At 35.9% G+C, this 14154-nt stretch overlaps 1 protein-coding gene across 2 annotated transcripts in view; it reads right to left on the minus strand.

Annotated features, from left to right (window-relative positions):
- Positions 1 to 398: 398 nt before the first annotated feature.
- Positions 399 to 14154, minus strand: part of LOC101742583 (palmitoyltransferase ZDHHC8) — a 31041-nt gene continuing 17285 nt past the window's right edge. Inside the window, exons 6-9 of one of the 2 annotated variants that reach the window (XM_038012393.2) lie at positions 13685 to 13871; positions 10993 to 11192; positions 10365 to 10517; positions 399 to 6032 (exon numbers count right to left, since the gene is read on the minus strand). In XM_038012393.2, the coding sequence (XP_037868321.1) occupies positions 5660 to 6032; positions 10365 to 10517; positions 10993 to 11192; positions 13685 to 13871 (913 nt within the window). In that variant the 3' untranslated portion in view covers positions 399 to 5659. Of the gene's footprint in view, positions 6109 to 10364; positions 10518 to 10992; positions 11193 to 13684; positions 13872 to 14154 lie in introns of both variants that reach the window. The other variant, XM_038012394.2, reaches the window with a different exon arrangement.

Consider the following 14154-nt stretch of genomic DNA (forward strand, 5'->3'; position numbering starts at 1 on the left):
AGTTACAACGGCTGCCCCACCCTTATCTGATACCTGAAAATTGGCCGTCTAAGCAAGGTAGCACGTAGGCATGCGTTCTTAGTACATACTAACACTACGCAATCGGCCACATTACGTTCGTCAGAACATACGTGACGTATGGTGGCCCTGGGATCTTGGACTATTAAGTGGTAAGTGGAACCCATCTGGAGACATCTACAACGTAAATGCGCCACCCACCTTGAGATAAGTTCTAAGGTCTCAAATATAGTTACAACGGCTGCCCCACCCTTCAAGCCGAAACGCATTACTGCTTCACTGCAGAAATAGGCGGGGTGGTGGTACCCACCCGCGCGGACTCACAAGAGGTCCTACCACCAGTAAAAATGGATCAGTAAAGAGATAACAGTAAAACAAAATTTGATTAATTGAATTTAATATCAATAAAATAAGAAAATTATATACACAAACATTATCAAAATACAAAAATAAAACACTTGTCACAATATACAGTATCAACGACTTTGCATTGGTACAACCTAGCCTTTACGTGCAAGTGTTGCAGTGCAGGACTCTTTCAAATATAACACATATATAGATGAATTTGAAGTTCAGAGTTGAGAAGTAAATCATTAAGTTAGAATTTCTTGAAAAAAATCCTTTGCTTCCTGCTGTATTTGCATAATAATTTTACTTTGTCTTTGGAAGACAGCTTTCTGAATGAGGATATTTTAACAACTGAAAATTCGCTAAAATCGTTTGTTTTTCCACTGCAGTTACTCTTTCGGGAATTAAATAAAAAAATCCAGCAGTGAATGACTTAATAATTAGGTACGAAGTCAAATATAAGTTTAGGTTTGGTTTACTTTTAAAATTAAATCGTACATAAAGTATATTAATATCTCGAACGAAATATACATTTACATCGGGGTACGAATACTGACTGCAACACGTTAATGATTTCAACGAATCAAATTTATGAAAATTTGAACAATTTGTACAATAGATCTCATGATAATCGTAATGCAATGTTTAAAAGTTATTTCGTAAATACTTTGTTTGACCGACACTCAATAATTTCAGCAATTAAGTGCCGCTGACAAGCCTTCATTCACCATAAAGTACTCGGGAGTTTTTTAGGGAAGACATAGGCTCAGTTACATTCTAGATATACACGTGCGCGAGAGTGACGGTAACCACTATATATTAGGTTTCCCGCATTCTCTTTTGCCTATTCAATAAACAAAGAAAATTTAATAACTTTTGCCTTACTTGATGAATCCCTAAAAATTTGGTATAAATTTCAGCATTTTGCCTTTTTTTTCTTGGCCACACTGCTTTGTTTTTTTTAAACATTGCATTAGATTATTTTATCTAAACTACATGGTTAACTGTACACATAAATAAAATGACACCTTTATATTAAATTCTGTTTTATACAATATTTATCTTTATATTTTATTATTATGCAATTTATGCACACAACAATGGACAGTTCTTTAGAAACGGGGGCCTTACACGTTGAAGCTTAAATTACAATTTAACCCTTAAATCGATTTGTACCACCATCTCCAATTAAGTTGCCATTGTGAAAATCATTCATTACTGATAAAACAATTTGTTTTGACGAAAAAATTGAATTTGGTATGGAAAATAAGGATAAGATACAAAATTAAACGAATTTAAGGGTTAAATTTAGAATGATTCATGAAAAAAAAATCGAAGCGAACGTTATCATGGCAACACCAAACAGGTTTTAAAGCGAACATTTAAATTTGAACACCTGCAATAGTAGTTTTACTCACACGATGACTTACAAATATAATTTCAAATCCAATACACAAGGTAATCTCAGAAAATATTAGTATTAAGTACGAGAGCACGTTCCGAAACTGACGCGCCAATATATATATAAAATAACATTAGTCTGTCTAGTAATTTATATTAGAAAAAAATATATGGAACGGAATGTGTAAGGAAGTCAGAACATGTGGAGTCCAATTCAAGTAATTTTTTCAATCATAATCACAAATAACTTTAAAATGAAAACAAGAATAACATATTCGATAGAATTTGTTTGAAGAAAGAATCTCGCGTGAATATTGACTATACGGTTTTGAAAATAAATCAAGTTTCGTGTACAATTTCTGTCTCTAGTTCATAATCAATAATAAAAAAGATGTGTGGTGTCGTGGGACACCGGATAGGAACGAAGTTCCATATTTATTTTAAGTTCTATTCGAGGTATAAAGAAAATAAAACTGGAGGTTTAGCAACAACCCACGGTCATTCGGTAACGTGCGAACTTATTGTGGTACACTTCATTCACGGTTGTTTGCATAAGAGTTAGTGTATTGCGCAAACGAACGCTCTGAGATCGTGGTTAATGAATGATAAACAATGTTATTTTTTTGTACATTATTACAATGTTAAGTCGTACACTGTGTGCATTACTAATAAAAATCTTACGTTACGGACGTTTTTCCCCGGTTAGGGAACTTCGTTCCAAAAACAACCATCTTGTGAAACAAGTTTAAAAAATCCTACGTACCTACCACAAAATGTATTTATTAATCAAATTGGTTCATCATTGCATATCATTTGTGATCAATATTGTATTGATTAATTTTGCGAGAATCGGAAAACCATTGTAATGAAACGAGTGAAAAAAAAATAGGCCGTTCTAACAAAACCACGTGCAAACTAAAACACGCTACTGATATGTATGTTCTGAAAAAAAAAAAAAAACAAAAAAAAATCGCATTTACTGGCACAGAAATGAAATAAATATAAAATATTGATTAATAATATTCATTTGTTTTTTTTTAATATACATATATGTATCATTATAATTATTATTCACAACAATTCTATTACACATGTTCTCTATACAAAAATTGTTCTTATTCTTTTACATTCACATCAGATATTTACATTAACTATGTCTTAAAAACAAAACAATAATTATCATATAACTAGTCTAACCTCGTTCTATACAATTGGGAATGTATCAAGCGATTTAGCATTGTCATTTAAATTTACTTTTATTAAAATGTAATCAATGTCATCTTTCGATTCCATTCACTCAAACGCCCAAACCTTTGGTTTATTTTATTAATGTTGGCAACACGTACCTACGTCATAAACTTGGATACGGCAACATTGCATTTAACTACTGGAGGGATAGCGACAAGAATTCTATATTTATTATTAACGACATTTACATTTTGGAGACATTTTTAATGTTTTCCAGAGGTAAAGTTGAGATTATATTAAAATTTAAGCGATAATGTCTGACCAACGAATGCCTGTGTGAGCATTGCTAAGAGAATACAGCTGGCAACTCTCTCGCGTTGTGTTACATTGCGCGTCGTACAAAAATTCTCGGTCAAATACATTACGGGGTTTTTGTATGAAATCTTTTGAGACTATCGCCAACTGTATAGTTACAATTCTAGTCTTTGTATATATCGCTTAATTTTTTATCTTGAACCGTCAATATTGATTATTATTAATTTGCGGTCCGTTTCTAGCTAAACTAACAAGGCGTCGCGGTTTCACTCGCACAAAGACTCTAATTTCGGTCGCAGTGTGAAGTGTGACGGAAACGTTTTCCCCAATAAATGGGAAGTTTCAAGGAAAATAAGTCAAATAAAACAGGTAATTCCGTAATTAGCGCGTCCGAACACATACATACAGGGTGTCCCAGAAAGAATGGATAATACTGAACACTTCATAGTAGAGCTATTGGCGATTCAAAATGAAAATAAATAATAAAAAATCTTCAGGTAGTACCCAAATTACGTATTTAAAAAAGTTGATATTTTCCATACTGCTGTGCCTTTCTGGAATATACAACAGCTACAAATAAATGAAATCAGAGGCTTTTTGGTGTTATAATGTTCTACATGGACTATACTAAGGAATATGCGAGAAATCGTATGAGTGTAATTTTTTATAAAAGTTAATCGAACTTAAATTTTAATCATGAAATTTGGTATTTTTTTCTTTATTTTTAATTTGGGTACTACCTAAGAATTCTTTTTATTGTTTTTTTTAGGCCCCAATAGCTCTACTAAGAGGTGTTTCAGGGTTATCCATTATTTCTGGGACACCCTGTATATATCAGTTTTTAATACAATATACAATACATGGTTTGTTGTTCGCTTGACACATTAGCAGGATGAAATTTAAAATCACATTCGATTAATCATTCGCGCTATCATCAGTCAAATTTTATGCGGCTTAATAAAAATATAACCTAAAAAAGATAATCTTCTCTTCATAGCGAATCGAAAACTGTCAACAATCTACATATTCTGTGTACATATGTCATTAAAGTCACGAAACTTTTGAATTAACTTCAGTCAAAAAATACCAAAAAAAATCTTTTTTTATGTGTTGCTATAGTGATAACTTCAAATTTCATCCTTTACCCACTAAATTTATTATATCTCTTTAATTAAATAATATTTACAATAAATCTCTTCACAAAATTTCAACGGTGCCCACTGTCTTGGCATACATCGAAAAAATTGAAAATATAATCAATTTTATAATCAAATTGGGTAACAACACGCAACCTCAACATAGACTTTTGGATATTGTTCAGAGCCAGAAGGTCGCACGTTAAGATTACTGCGAGGACGTATCCTTAAATTCGAAACTATGATTTGTAAGTTTTCTTTTAAATGTTCTTTGGAAGTGTTACGTACGACGTTATGGTTCTATTGACAAATATTTTCTAAATTATTTTTCGTTTAATTTTCTTGACACAACCAAATCTGTGGCCTGGAGCTAAAAGGATCAAATTAGGTTTTTTTTTTATATAATTAGTGTGGCGCCATTTTACTGAATTTCTTTTTGTGCTAAAAGTCTGTTAGTTTGTAGACAATCCTTCAAAAGCCCAGTATAAGGCGCGCTTTCATACTGTATAGTTATTGATGACTCATTGTTTCAATCCTTAATTACAAAGAACAATGACCCATTTGGCCCCAGACCACAGACTTACGAAACGTCATCGCAATCGCATGCCGTCAACATTTTCAGAATTTTAAACAAAACATTCCCTTTATTTTTATATATGTATTATCCCAGTCATTCGAAGGTCATTATCATTAATTTACTAGTATAATTTATTGATTAAATTAAAAACATAAGTCTTACGTTCTTAATGTAATTGAAACGCAACAAATTATATTAAGTTGTGTTGTTATTTTTCGTTTACAAAGTTTCACTCGTCGAGTGTCCTTTGCGATGTCGAGCTCGAAGGTTCATTCGTCGGAGTTCGTCAACGACTGGGGCGGGCCGGTCGCTAATCTCATCGAAGTTTAAATTTGACATAAAGTTCGAAGAATTAACGTCTGTGGGAAGTGGGGGGAAGGGGGAGAGCCGTCCACCGCGTGCGCTAAGCTACACAACCGTGACTACGCAATATTTGGCACATATTCAACTCCACAACGGTCCAGTTCCTTGAACTATTGTCCGGTCCGTGCGCTCTGTGGAACGAGGCCGGATAGCGCCGGCACACACACACGAGAGGCAGATGAGCGTCAGTGTCAATTCCGTTAAGTACTTATTGTCCGGCAATAGCATTTAAAACATATAGAAAACACGGAGTATTAATAATTTTTAATTGTCCGCGTAGCCATCGGAACGTTCAACAACACAACACTGCGGCTCAGACTGAGATCTCGTAGTTGCAATCGTAGACGGAGGCGCGGTCCGGTGGCTCGGCGGACGGCTCCCGCGCCTCCAGCTGGTCCTGCATCTCCAGCGCGCGCACGAAGGACAGCGGGCGCACGGCGCGCGGCGGGGGGGCGGCGGGCGCGCGCGGGCGGCGGGGCGCGGGCGGCTGCGGCGGGAACACGCGCACGGCGCCGCGCTCCGCCCACGCGTAGGCGCCGCGCTGCGGGGAGGCGGCCAGCTCGCGCACGTCCTCGGCCGGCTCCCGCAGCAGCTCGCCCTCGGAGAGGAAACGGCGCTGCGGGGAGCCGCGCCCCACGCCGATGAAGTCGGGGCGGCGGGGCTGCGTCGGCGTGCCCGGGTTGGACCTGTCGGGCGCGGCGCTCAGGTCAGGGGTATAATCGCGCGAGCTCGTCGGAGCCCTCGCTATCGTTATCGTCCGGCCTACGGACAGAAGGATAAGGGAGCTGCGGGGCGAAGCGTTTGCACGTGCGATGGCGGCCGCCCCGGGACTCGCCGTTCAGAACGTGACTCGAACTATCCCCGAGACGAGATACGCTCGAACTCGGTACATACTCAGTTAATATCGACCGCTTCCCTTTTTAACTACGGAAATACATGTGATCCGTTTGGATTATGTGTACAAAGAGCGAAACAACAACAGCATTGCATCGACCGGGTTCTGAACGTCGAACTTTGGGTCCGAGAGCGGCCCGCCACTGCGGCTGCGGGGATCATGCCAACGCCACATGCCACGACTGTACAATATAATACATACACTACTACGTTACAAGCTGCTACCTAACGTTTGCATCGCGTACTTTATCCTGTTGAAATTAATCATTTGTCAATTCTATTTTATTCAATACGGGAACGTTAAAACATTAAATTATGTTAGTCTTTAATATTTCAACAGGATAAGAAGCGACACCTTACAAGCATAGTGCAACGCACAAAATGGCGGATGGTCGTAATAATAAACAATTTCAAACGTACTTAAATCATAGCAATGACATCTAGCGGTAACACTGCAAAGTTACTAAACGATGTCGGATCGTGCGTCACAAATCCATAAACAACCCCGTGAATGCAGTGTCAAATTCATAATGGATTTATTAACTTTTTTTATTAACATTGAACAGGATAAAAAAAATATATGTTGGTTACTAAAAAATCGCGTTACCATCCAACTCAATATCTATGATCACAGATCGACCATAGACAATCGTTGGTAGCCGGCCATTGTACAGTGGGTTGCGCTACGCCTTCGGTCCTTTGTGAAAAAACAGCTTGCAAATAAAAAGAAAAAAAAAACACATTTCATCATCTAATAGTACTGTGCTATATCTACATTTCATCGATAAACATATCGGTAATAACTCATGCATCCCTTCAAGCTCCAAAAGAAGTAATTCTTGCAATATAATTTTTACATAAAAATTCACACATGGTGCTTAAAAAAACGAATATGTTTTTGATAAATACATATATAATTAAAATATTTTAAAATAATAATCTCTATGGAATAAAACCAAAATTCTATATTACATTTAAAAAAATAAAACATATTTTAGGCTACTCAGTAAGTTAAATTAAACATTCAGCAAATAAATTAATAAATGCTTATAAAATCAAACGTGTAATTAAAAAATAAAATCTATTAAATCTGTCGAAAAAAATCAAAATTAGAAAATTTATTAGCATTTGGTGCATCCATCATGAAGTAACAAGTGGATTTATATTGATTCAAGGAAATAATATCCAATATGGACGGACTAATAACCCTCTTCCTCACACAATACACGAACGAAAACTTCTTACAGAGTAATTACCCGCGACCTCGGGTCAAGAACTACTGCCCTTGTGGTTTTCCCGTGGGAATGACACGTACCAATAACGCCATCTGACGCCAAATAGCCAAAACGGTTACCGTAACAACTAGTACTTTTTTTTTATTGCTTAGATGTATGTACGAGCTCACCGCCCACCTGGTGTTAAATGGTTACTGGAGCCCATAGACATCTACAACGTAAATGCGCCGCCCACCTTGAAATATGAGTTCTAAGGTCTCAGTATAGTTACAACGGCTGCCCCACCCTTCAAGCGGAAACGCATTACTGCTTCACGGCAGAAACAGGCAGGGCGGTGGTACCTATCCGTGCGGATTCAAGAGGACCTACCACCAATACTATCGGAAATGTTCTGGAAAATTGTAGACATGTGTCGACTAAAAAAACCGTTACAGAGACGACATGAAGGCGGTTAGTAATCTGTTCTATTCGAAGCGAGACAGCGAACGGACCACCCGAAGCGAACCGAAAGAAGTGAATTGTGATATTGACGTCTACCTTCATAATAATAATTAAATTGAGTTTTTATTTGGGTTTCGGTTATGGAGGGTAGAGATAAGGAGAACCGTCTCTGTGTGTGAAAAAGTGTCCGTTAAGATCTGCTAAATAAAGATGGCGCTACAGTAGCAACCGGGTAAATTTAAAAAAATGCGCTGAAAGTTATTAGAATAACATAGAGAAATAAAAAAGAACGAAAGAACTTTTATAACAGTAAGCATTACAAAATCACAAATTATTTTATTTAAAGCTGATAAGAAAATGAAATCGATGTCCCCACGTTTTACCACACCAATAATTTTAGGTTATATTGACGAAATTAGTTTGGACTACGTAAACATGTGAGATCTTGTATATATTACACTGTCACTAACTACTCTAGTCATTAAATATATTAAATTTCCTAACTCAGCATACTTTAATCAGTTAACAACTGCTCAATTCGTATCATACCCTGTGCCTATGCTAGCGCCATTCTGGAGGATTTTTGAACTCCCTGTGCCTACGCTAGCGCCATTCTGGAGGATTTTTGAACTGTTATTTAGTGCTGAAAGTGGGAGACTTTTTCAAGCTTCTCCCATATGAGACGGTTCTCCTTCCATAGTTGCGGTGAAAGTTATTATTTATCCCAAACCTCAGCGCGTAACAATAACTAAGTCGACTTTTGCGGCACCCATGCGGAGAGAAGGCGTGATGCTATTTTATGCCGAAGACACATACAATGCAATTTACATTGCTGCTTTTATTCCGTGTTCGTATTACCTGATATTCCTAGCACCTTTATTTCATTCTTCCCATAAAATTGTGTTGTATAATTATAATCAATATAAATCCACTCAATTCAAATAAAGCATATTTACACACACAGGAGACCAAAATAATAAGAAATAAATAAATAAAAACAGACTTATGCATTACCGTCCTCATGTGAGTTCTATGCGTTACGTCCACCTGCCGCGTTGCAAGCGGTAAACCAATTATTTTACATCCAATTAATTATTTTACATTCTATATTAGTTTGTTCTTTATATCAATTGATTTTGATATTTTAATTTGGTTAATAATTATTAATTCGACAGTCGTGTGGACACAGATATTTTATAAACTGTCGTCATTCTTGTTTCCCATGAAATGTAAAAAGTTCATTTTAATTGTTATAAAATGTATTTTTTATGACTGTTTATATTATTTTCATGGTGGTAACCCAGCACCCTAATCTAAAAGTTCGCTTACATGTCAATACGTCGAAAAAAAATGAAAGAAAAAACAAGTGATATTTTCATGGAAAGCGTAAAGAAAGAGGACAGACAGTACTGATGATCCTTATATGAAAACATTAATAAAAATTCCATTAAAGAATCAAATGTTTTTACCGGATTAGGCGCTACCCGCAATGTAAAACAAATAAAAATGAGCCAACACGGGGTGTCAGCGGTCAACGACCTCGCCTACCACGTTCACCAACTACCTTTGTTTTATGTTTAACATAATTTTCCTTACACTCTAAATCAGTAATAAACTGAGGACTTGAATGTAAGCGAACTTTATTAAAAGCTATTACACCAATCACAAGTTAAACTATCTTTATAGAATTAGTGTTCCCAAATTATAGAAAACAAAAACATCTATACATTTATAATATAGTGTTGCAAAACATTTTACATGCAAATAAACACTCATTGAACGAAAAGGAAAAAAACCAGAAGCGATGCATTCCCGGTGGATAGAAGGAATTTCAAATTTACGTTCAAACATTTTTGTACAGATGCGATATTGACCGACTTCTTGTAATGCCAAAATATGTGTCAAAATAAGTTTTACTCTATATTAAAAAGGTCGATAACTTTTTATATTTCAATATGCATCTGTGCAAAGACGTAAAGTATATTTGTTTATTAAATGATCGGAAAAGGCTGTGACAATGGGAAACAACATAAATACCTATATTTGTAATGGGAACAATTCTCTTCTTTTCGGTTATTGTTACATCGCCAATTACCCTTTAATCTTTTGAATATATATAAATTTTTTGATCTAGTAACATTTTAAAGCATAAGTAAATAAAGTTTAACATATCAATTGTTTTTGTTTCTTGATATCGATAAGGATTATTTACCAAGGTTTCGTTTCTAAATCGATTATATTTCATCATTCGAAAACAATCCTTTCGATATATTAATCGAATGTAATGCTTGAGAGCGATCACGATCATTATTTGAATTACATTTCGCGTTTTAGACAACATAAAAATTGTGTAAGCAAGATTTTCTATAAAAAAAAAAATTATCGATAATATTAATGATCTTGGTCGCACATCACTACTCTTGTTGCCGTGATTGTGGAATAACATACCTCCTCACAGGGCTGACCGCTAAGGGCGTGGGCACGCCTAGAGCTTTGATCCTCTGCTGCATCGTGGGCGAGGGTCGAGCTCCTCCGTTCGACCCTGAATCGTACCGAAGCGGCTCCATCACGACCCGGTACCCTGACGTGGTCGTGCCATGGCTAGAAGAGTGCATTGTTGGAGATTGTTAAACACGAACACAAAATGTAGGGCAAAGGTTCATAGACTTTAAATCCATGTAGGTAATAAACTACTCAACTGATATCTTGTCGACTTTCTTACTTCAGACATAAATAGGTTAAAGTCTTTGAGATAGGTTTATAACTCTTGAATTAGACATTCTTAAAGAAGTGCTTTAATATAACCGCAAATAAAATTCAAATTCGAACACGGGAAGCGCTTTATTACTGTATAGGATTTTTTTTTTTGTTTGTGTTTATTCGAAACTGCACATACTGTTTTTACCATTTAAATTCTCTTTTATTTCCTTTTTTGTTAGTAATCAATTTAATATTCAATTTTCGTATAAATAAAAAACTCATAAACTCAACAAGGTGATTAAAAATTGAGTAATATTTCTAAAGTATTTTTTTAATCATGACATTTCTTCGTGTGAATAAATGAGAACGAGCTCACCTTGTGTTCCTCGATAGTGGACTTAAACGCGGATAATGTAGCGGACGCGGCGGCAGATGGTGATGCGGTTCAGCCGGCGGGAACAGATTGGCCGCGGAGCCCCGTCGCTGTATCGGAGGCGGCGTGGGCTCGCAGTCCGCGCTCTGGGACGCGCGGGGCCCGTCCATCTCACCTTCGTGCTCCTCACCGCCGGGGGATAGCTGCACACCGCGGACATGTGCTAATCACAACTGATACTACTACTACTACTACTGGACTGGCGCTATGACTCCGTAGTGGGTCTTGGCCTTCCGACACTTGGAGCTCACGTAAATTTCCTTCCACAGCGTCAGACCAGCGGTACTTGGGCCTCCCTACAGGGCGGCGTCCCTACGGAACACCCGTTTTACATCCCGATTCTGCTCTATACATACTACATGCCCGAGCCATAGATAGGATGTGAGCAACATCATTTTTATTTATCTGAAGCGCAGTCATATTATTTTTCCTGCCCTAATATGCCTATGTGTGAAGTCTATCATACGTCATCTTTGCACCCAATCTCTTCTCCCGTATCGTCTTTCGTACAGTTCATCCAAGTCTTTTTGAAAAGCATATTAATAGGTGATATTTTAAATATCGACGCTTGAAAGGCAAACGTGACTAAGCGACAATAACTGCTTTGTACATAAATGATAGGCAATAACCATATTCGATGCGCCAAAAAAATATATTTCTAGGTCTATTAAAATCATTTCAATCATACAGCTAGATTCGTTAAAATATTTTTTTTTTTCAGGTAATTCATCTTTAAATTAGTCTACTGTAAAGTTCACGCATTGTCGCTTTGTCACGTTTGCCTTTCAAGCGTCGATATGTAGATTCAAGATTTGAGTTCGTCAATGCTGCTTCTTTTTTGAAGTTTTTTTTTCAGGTCCTAATTATCATTTCTTTATAAATATGTTCGATATCAGACAGGTAGGCAGCAAATGGCTTTGTTCCTTATATTTGAAGCTGGGCTCTGAGTTGATAATTTAGTTTTTGAAGAGCGTAAAGTGGTTATCCTCGCTTTTTCAAAAATGTCACATGTGTCCTAGGATACACCAAGAGTACGATAGAGTCAGTTGACTCCACATATATGGGTAAATATTGATTTTCGATTAAAACAAATTTCCAAATACTTCACAACAACTTTCAAAGTCTATTGAGCGAAGTTAGTTGCAATATGAGTGTAGTAAATACGATATCACAAATAGATTTTAATCATGTCCGCGAAACGCAAAAACTGAAGAAAATACTATTGTTATTTATTTTTAGACGGTAGAATATTTATTGAAACTACGTTCGTTTTATAAAAATCAAAATTAAATTTTTTAAAATCTACTTTCACTAATGTGATTAATATTCGTTAATCAATATTTGTTAATCATTTTTTGTATTGCCAGAAAAGAAAAATGTACTTATTGAATTCAGTGGTAGTTGAATATTTTGAAAAAGTGAGTTTTATTTTAAAGTATTTCGCCAGAAAATTATATATTTCCATTTAATACCTTTTTTATGATTAATTTTAATTTAATAATTATTTAATCGTCATCAATAAAAAAAAACTATTCTGACATATAATTCAGCAATTAAAATAAGTCGTTAAACCGAAACTAAAGATAATAAAGCTATTCATAATTATTTACATACCTACGAGTATTTACAAGTAAATTAAAACAGTAAAAAAATTCAGTAGAGAGCCAGACATACCATGTCTTCAATTCACATTAGAATTGTGTACACAGTGCATTGTGCCAATCTAAATTATAATTTATGTTAGTGAATTGAAGGTATGTATTTGCTCTAAAAGCGTGATAACTAAATGAAATATTTACTACGTTCTGTTTGTGGAAACTAGCCATTTTATTACTACATAAAAGCGTGTGATTAAATTATTGGAGAATATATTTATCATTTAATCATCTATGTATTTAAATGTAGGAAAGCTAATTATTTTAACTTGAATTTAATCATTTTAGCCTTAATCAAGTTGCAATGTGATCAAGTCTACACGACAAATAGTCTAGCCTAATCTATACAACACTGTCAGTGTACTAAATACTCATTTTTTTAAAAACATAATTCATTTATGTGTTGTGCTGTATATTACATATTTTATATTGTGTTTATTAAAATTGCTCGCTTTTATTAAGAGTGATATAACAATTTTATTGACTTCAGGTAAGAAAAAAAACAGTGGGAAACTCAATTATATATATACACATACATGACCACAAAAGTAATTAAAATTTCCATAAGTAAGGAAAAACATTCCTTTTCCTAACAGCTTAATAAACTAGCCAAGTGGCTATCGGATAACGGAACCTAGCTAAATGTATCGAGCGCGTATTTTAGACATTAGCAAACTCGAAACCAAGATTTTTTTTAAAAATCAATTACACTAAGAATGGTTACGATAACAAAATTTTGGTTAAGAGTTTTTTTTCTTTAAATAAGGAATGTGCGTTATCGATACTAAACTATTCTTAAAATTGCAAATATTAAGATGTTTCCATACTTGAATAAAACGGCCTTAAATTGAATTTTCACTACTTTACCGTAAAAGACACGATGATATTGCCGATTTTTCTCTCAACGAAACATCGACATACGTAATTGATCGATAAGGCACAGCCCTATCGTTAAGCGGTACGAAGCGTCTGGCTCTCACCTTGTTGTAATGCGCGTGAGGTCCCTGCGGCCGGTGAGCGTTTCCATTGTCGGCCGTGTACGTTTTTACCTGGTGTTGCGTGTCGGTCGCTATCGTCGATATTGCGGAGGCCGAGTGAGCGCCCGGCGGTAACGCTTCCCGACGTTTCTTGCCGCTCTTGTATATATATTTTGACGGTCGGACCAGACTGCGGACATATGTATATAATGTATTATTTTGTGGACAATAAAAGAAAGTTTAGCCCAGTAAAACTATAGCACAAACTGAGTTGCTCTGTAATGAGAAATAACATTTAAAGCTATTGCTTCACCAGTTCTTATGTTTCATATGTTTCAATATTCAAAATATCATTTATGTGTCTCCCGTATAACTTATTGTAGCGTCTTTAAGATTTAGGTCATAAATCATATAGAGGTTTTGTCAAGCTGCATTTTAGTACGGAATCGTATCTACGGACAATTACGAATTCC

This window comes from Bombyx mori, chromosome 8, assembly GCF_030269925.1.
Source record: "Bombyx mori chromosome 8, ASM3026992v2".
Taxonomy (NCBI): Eukaryota; Metazoa; Arthropoda; class Insecta; order Lepidoptera; family Bombycidae; genus Bombyx; species Bombyx mori.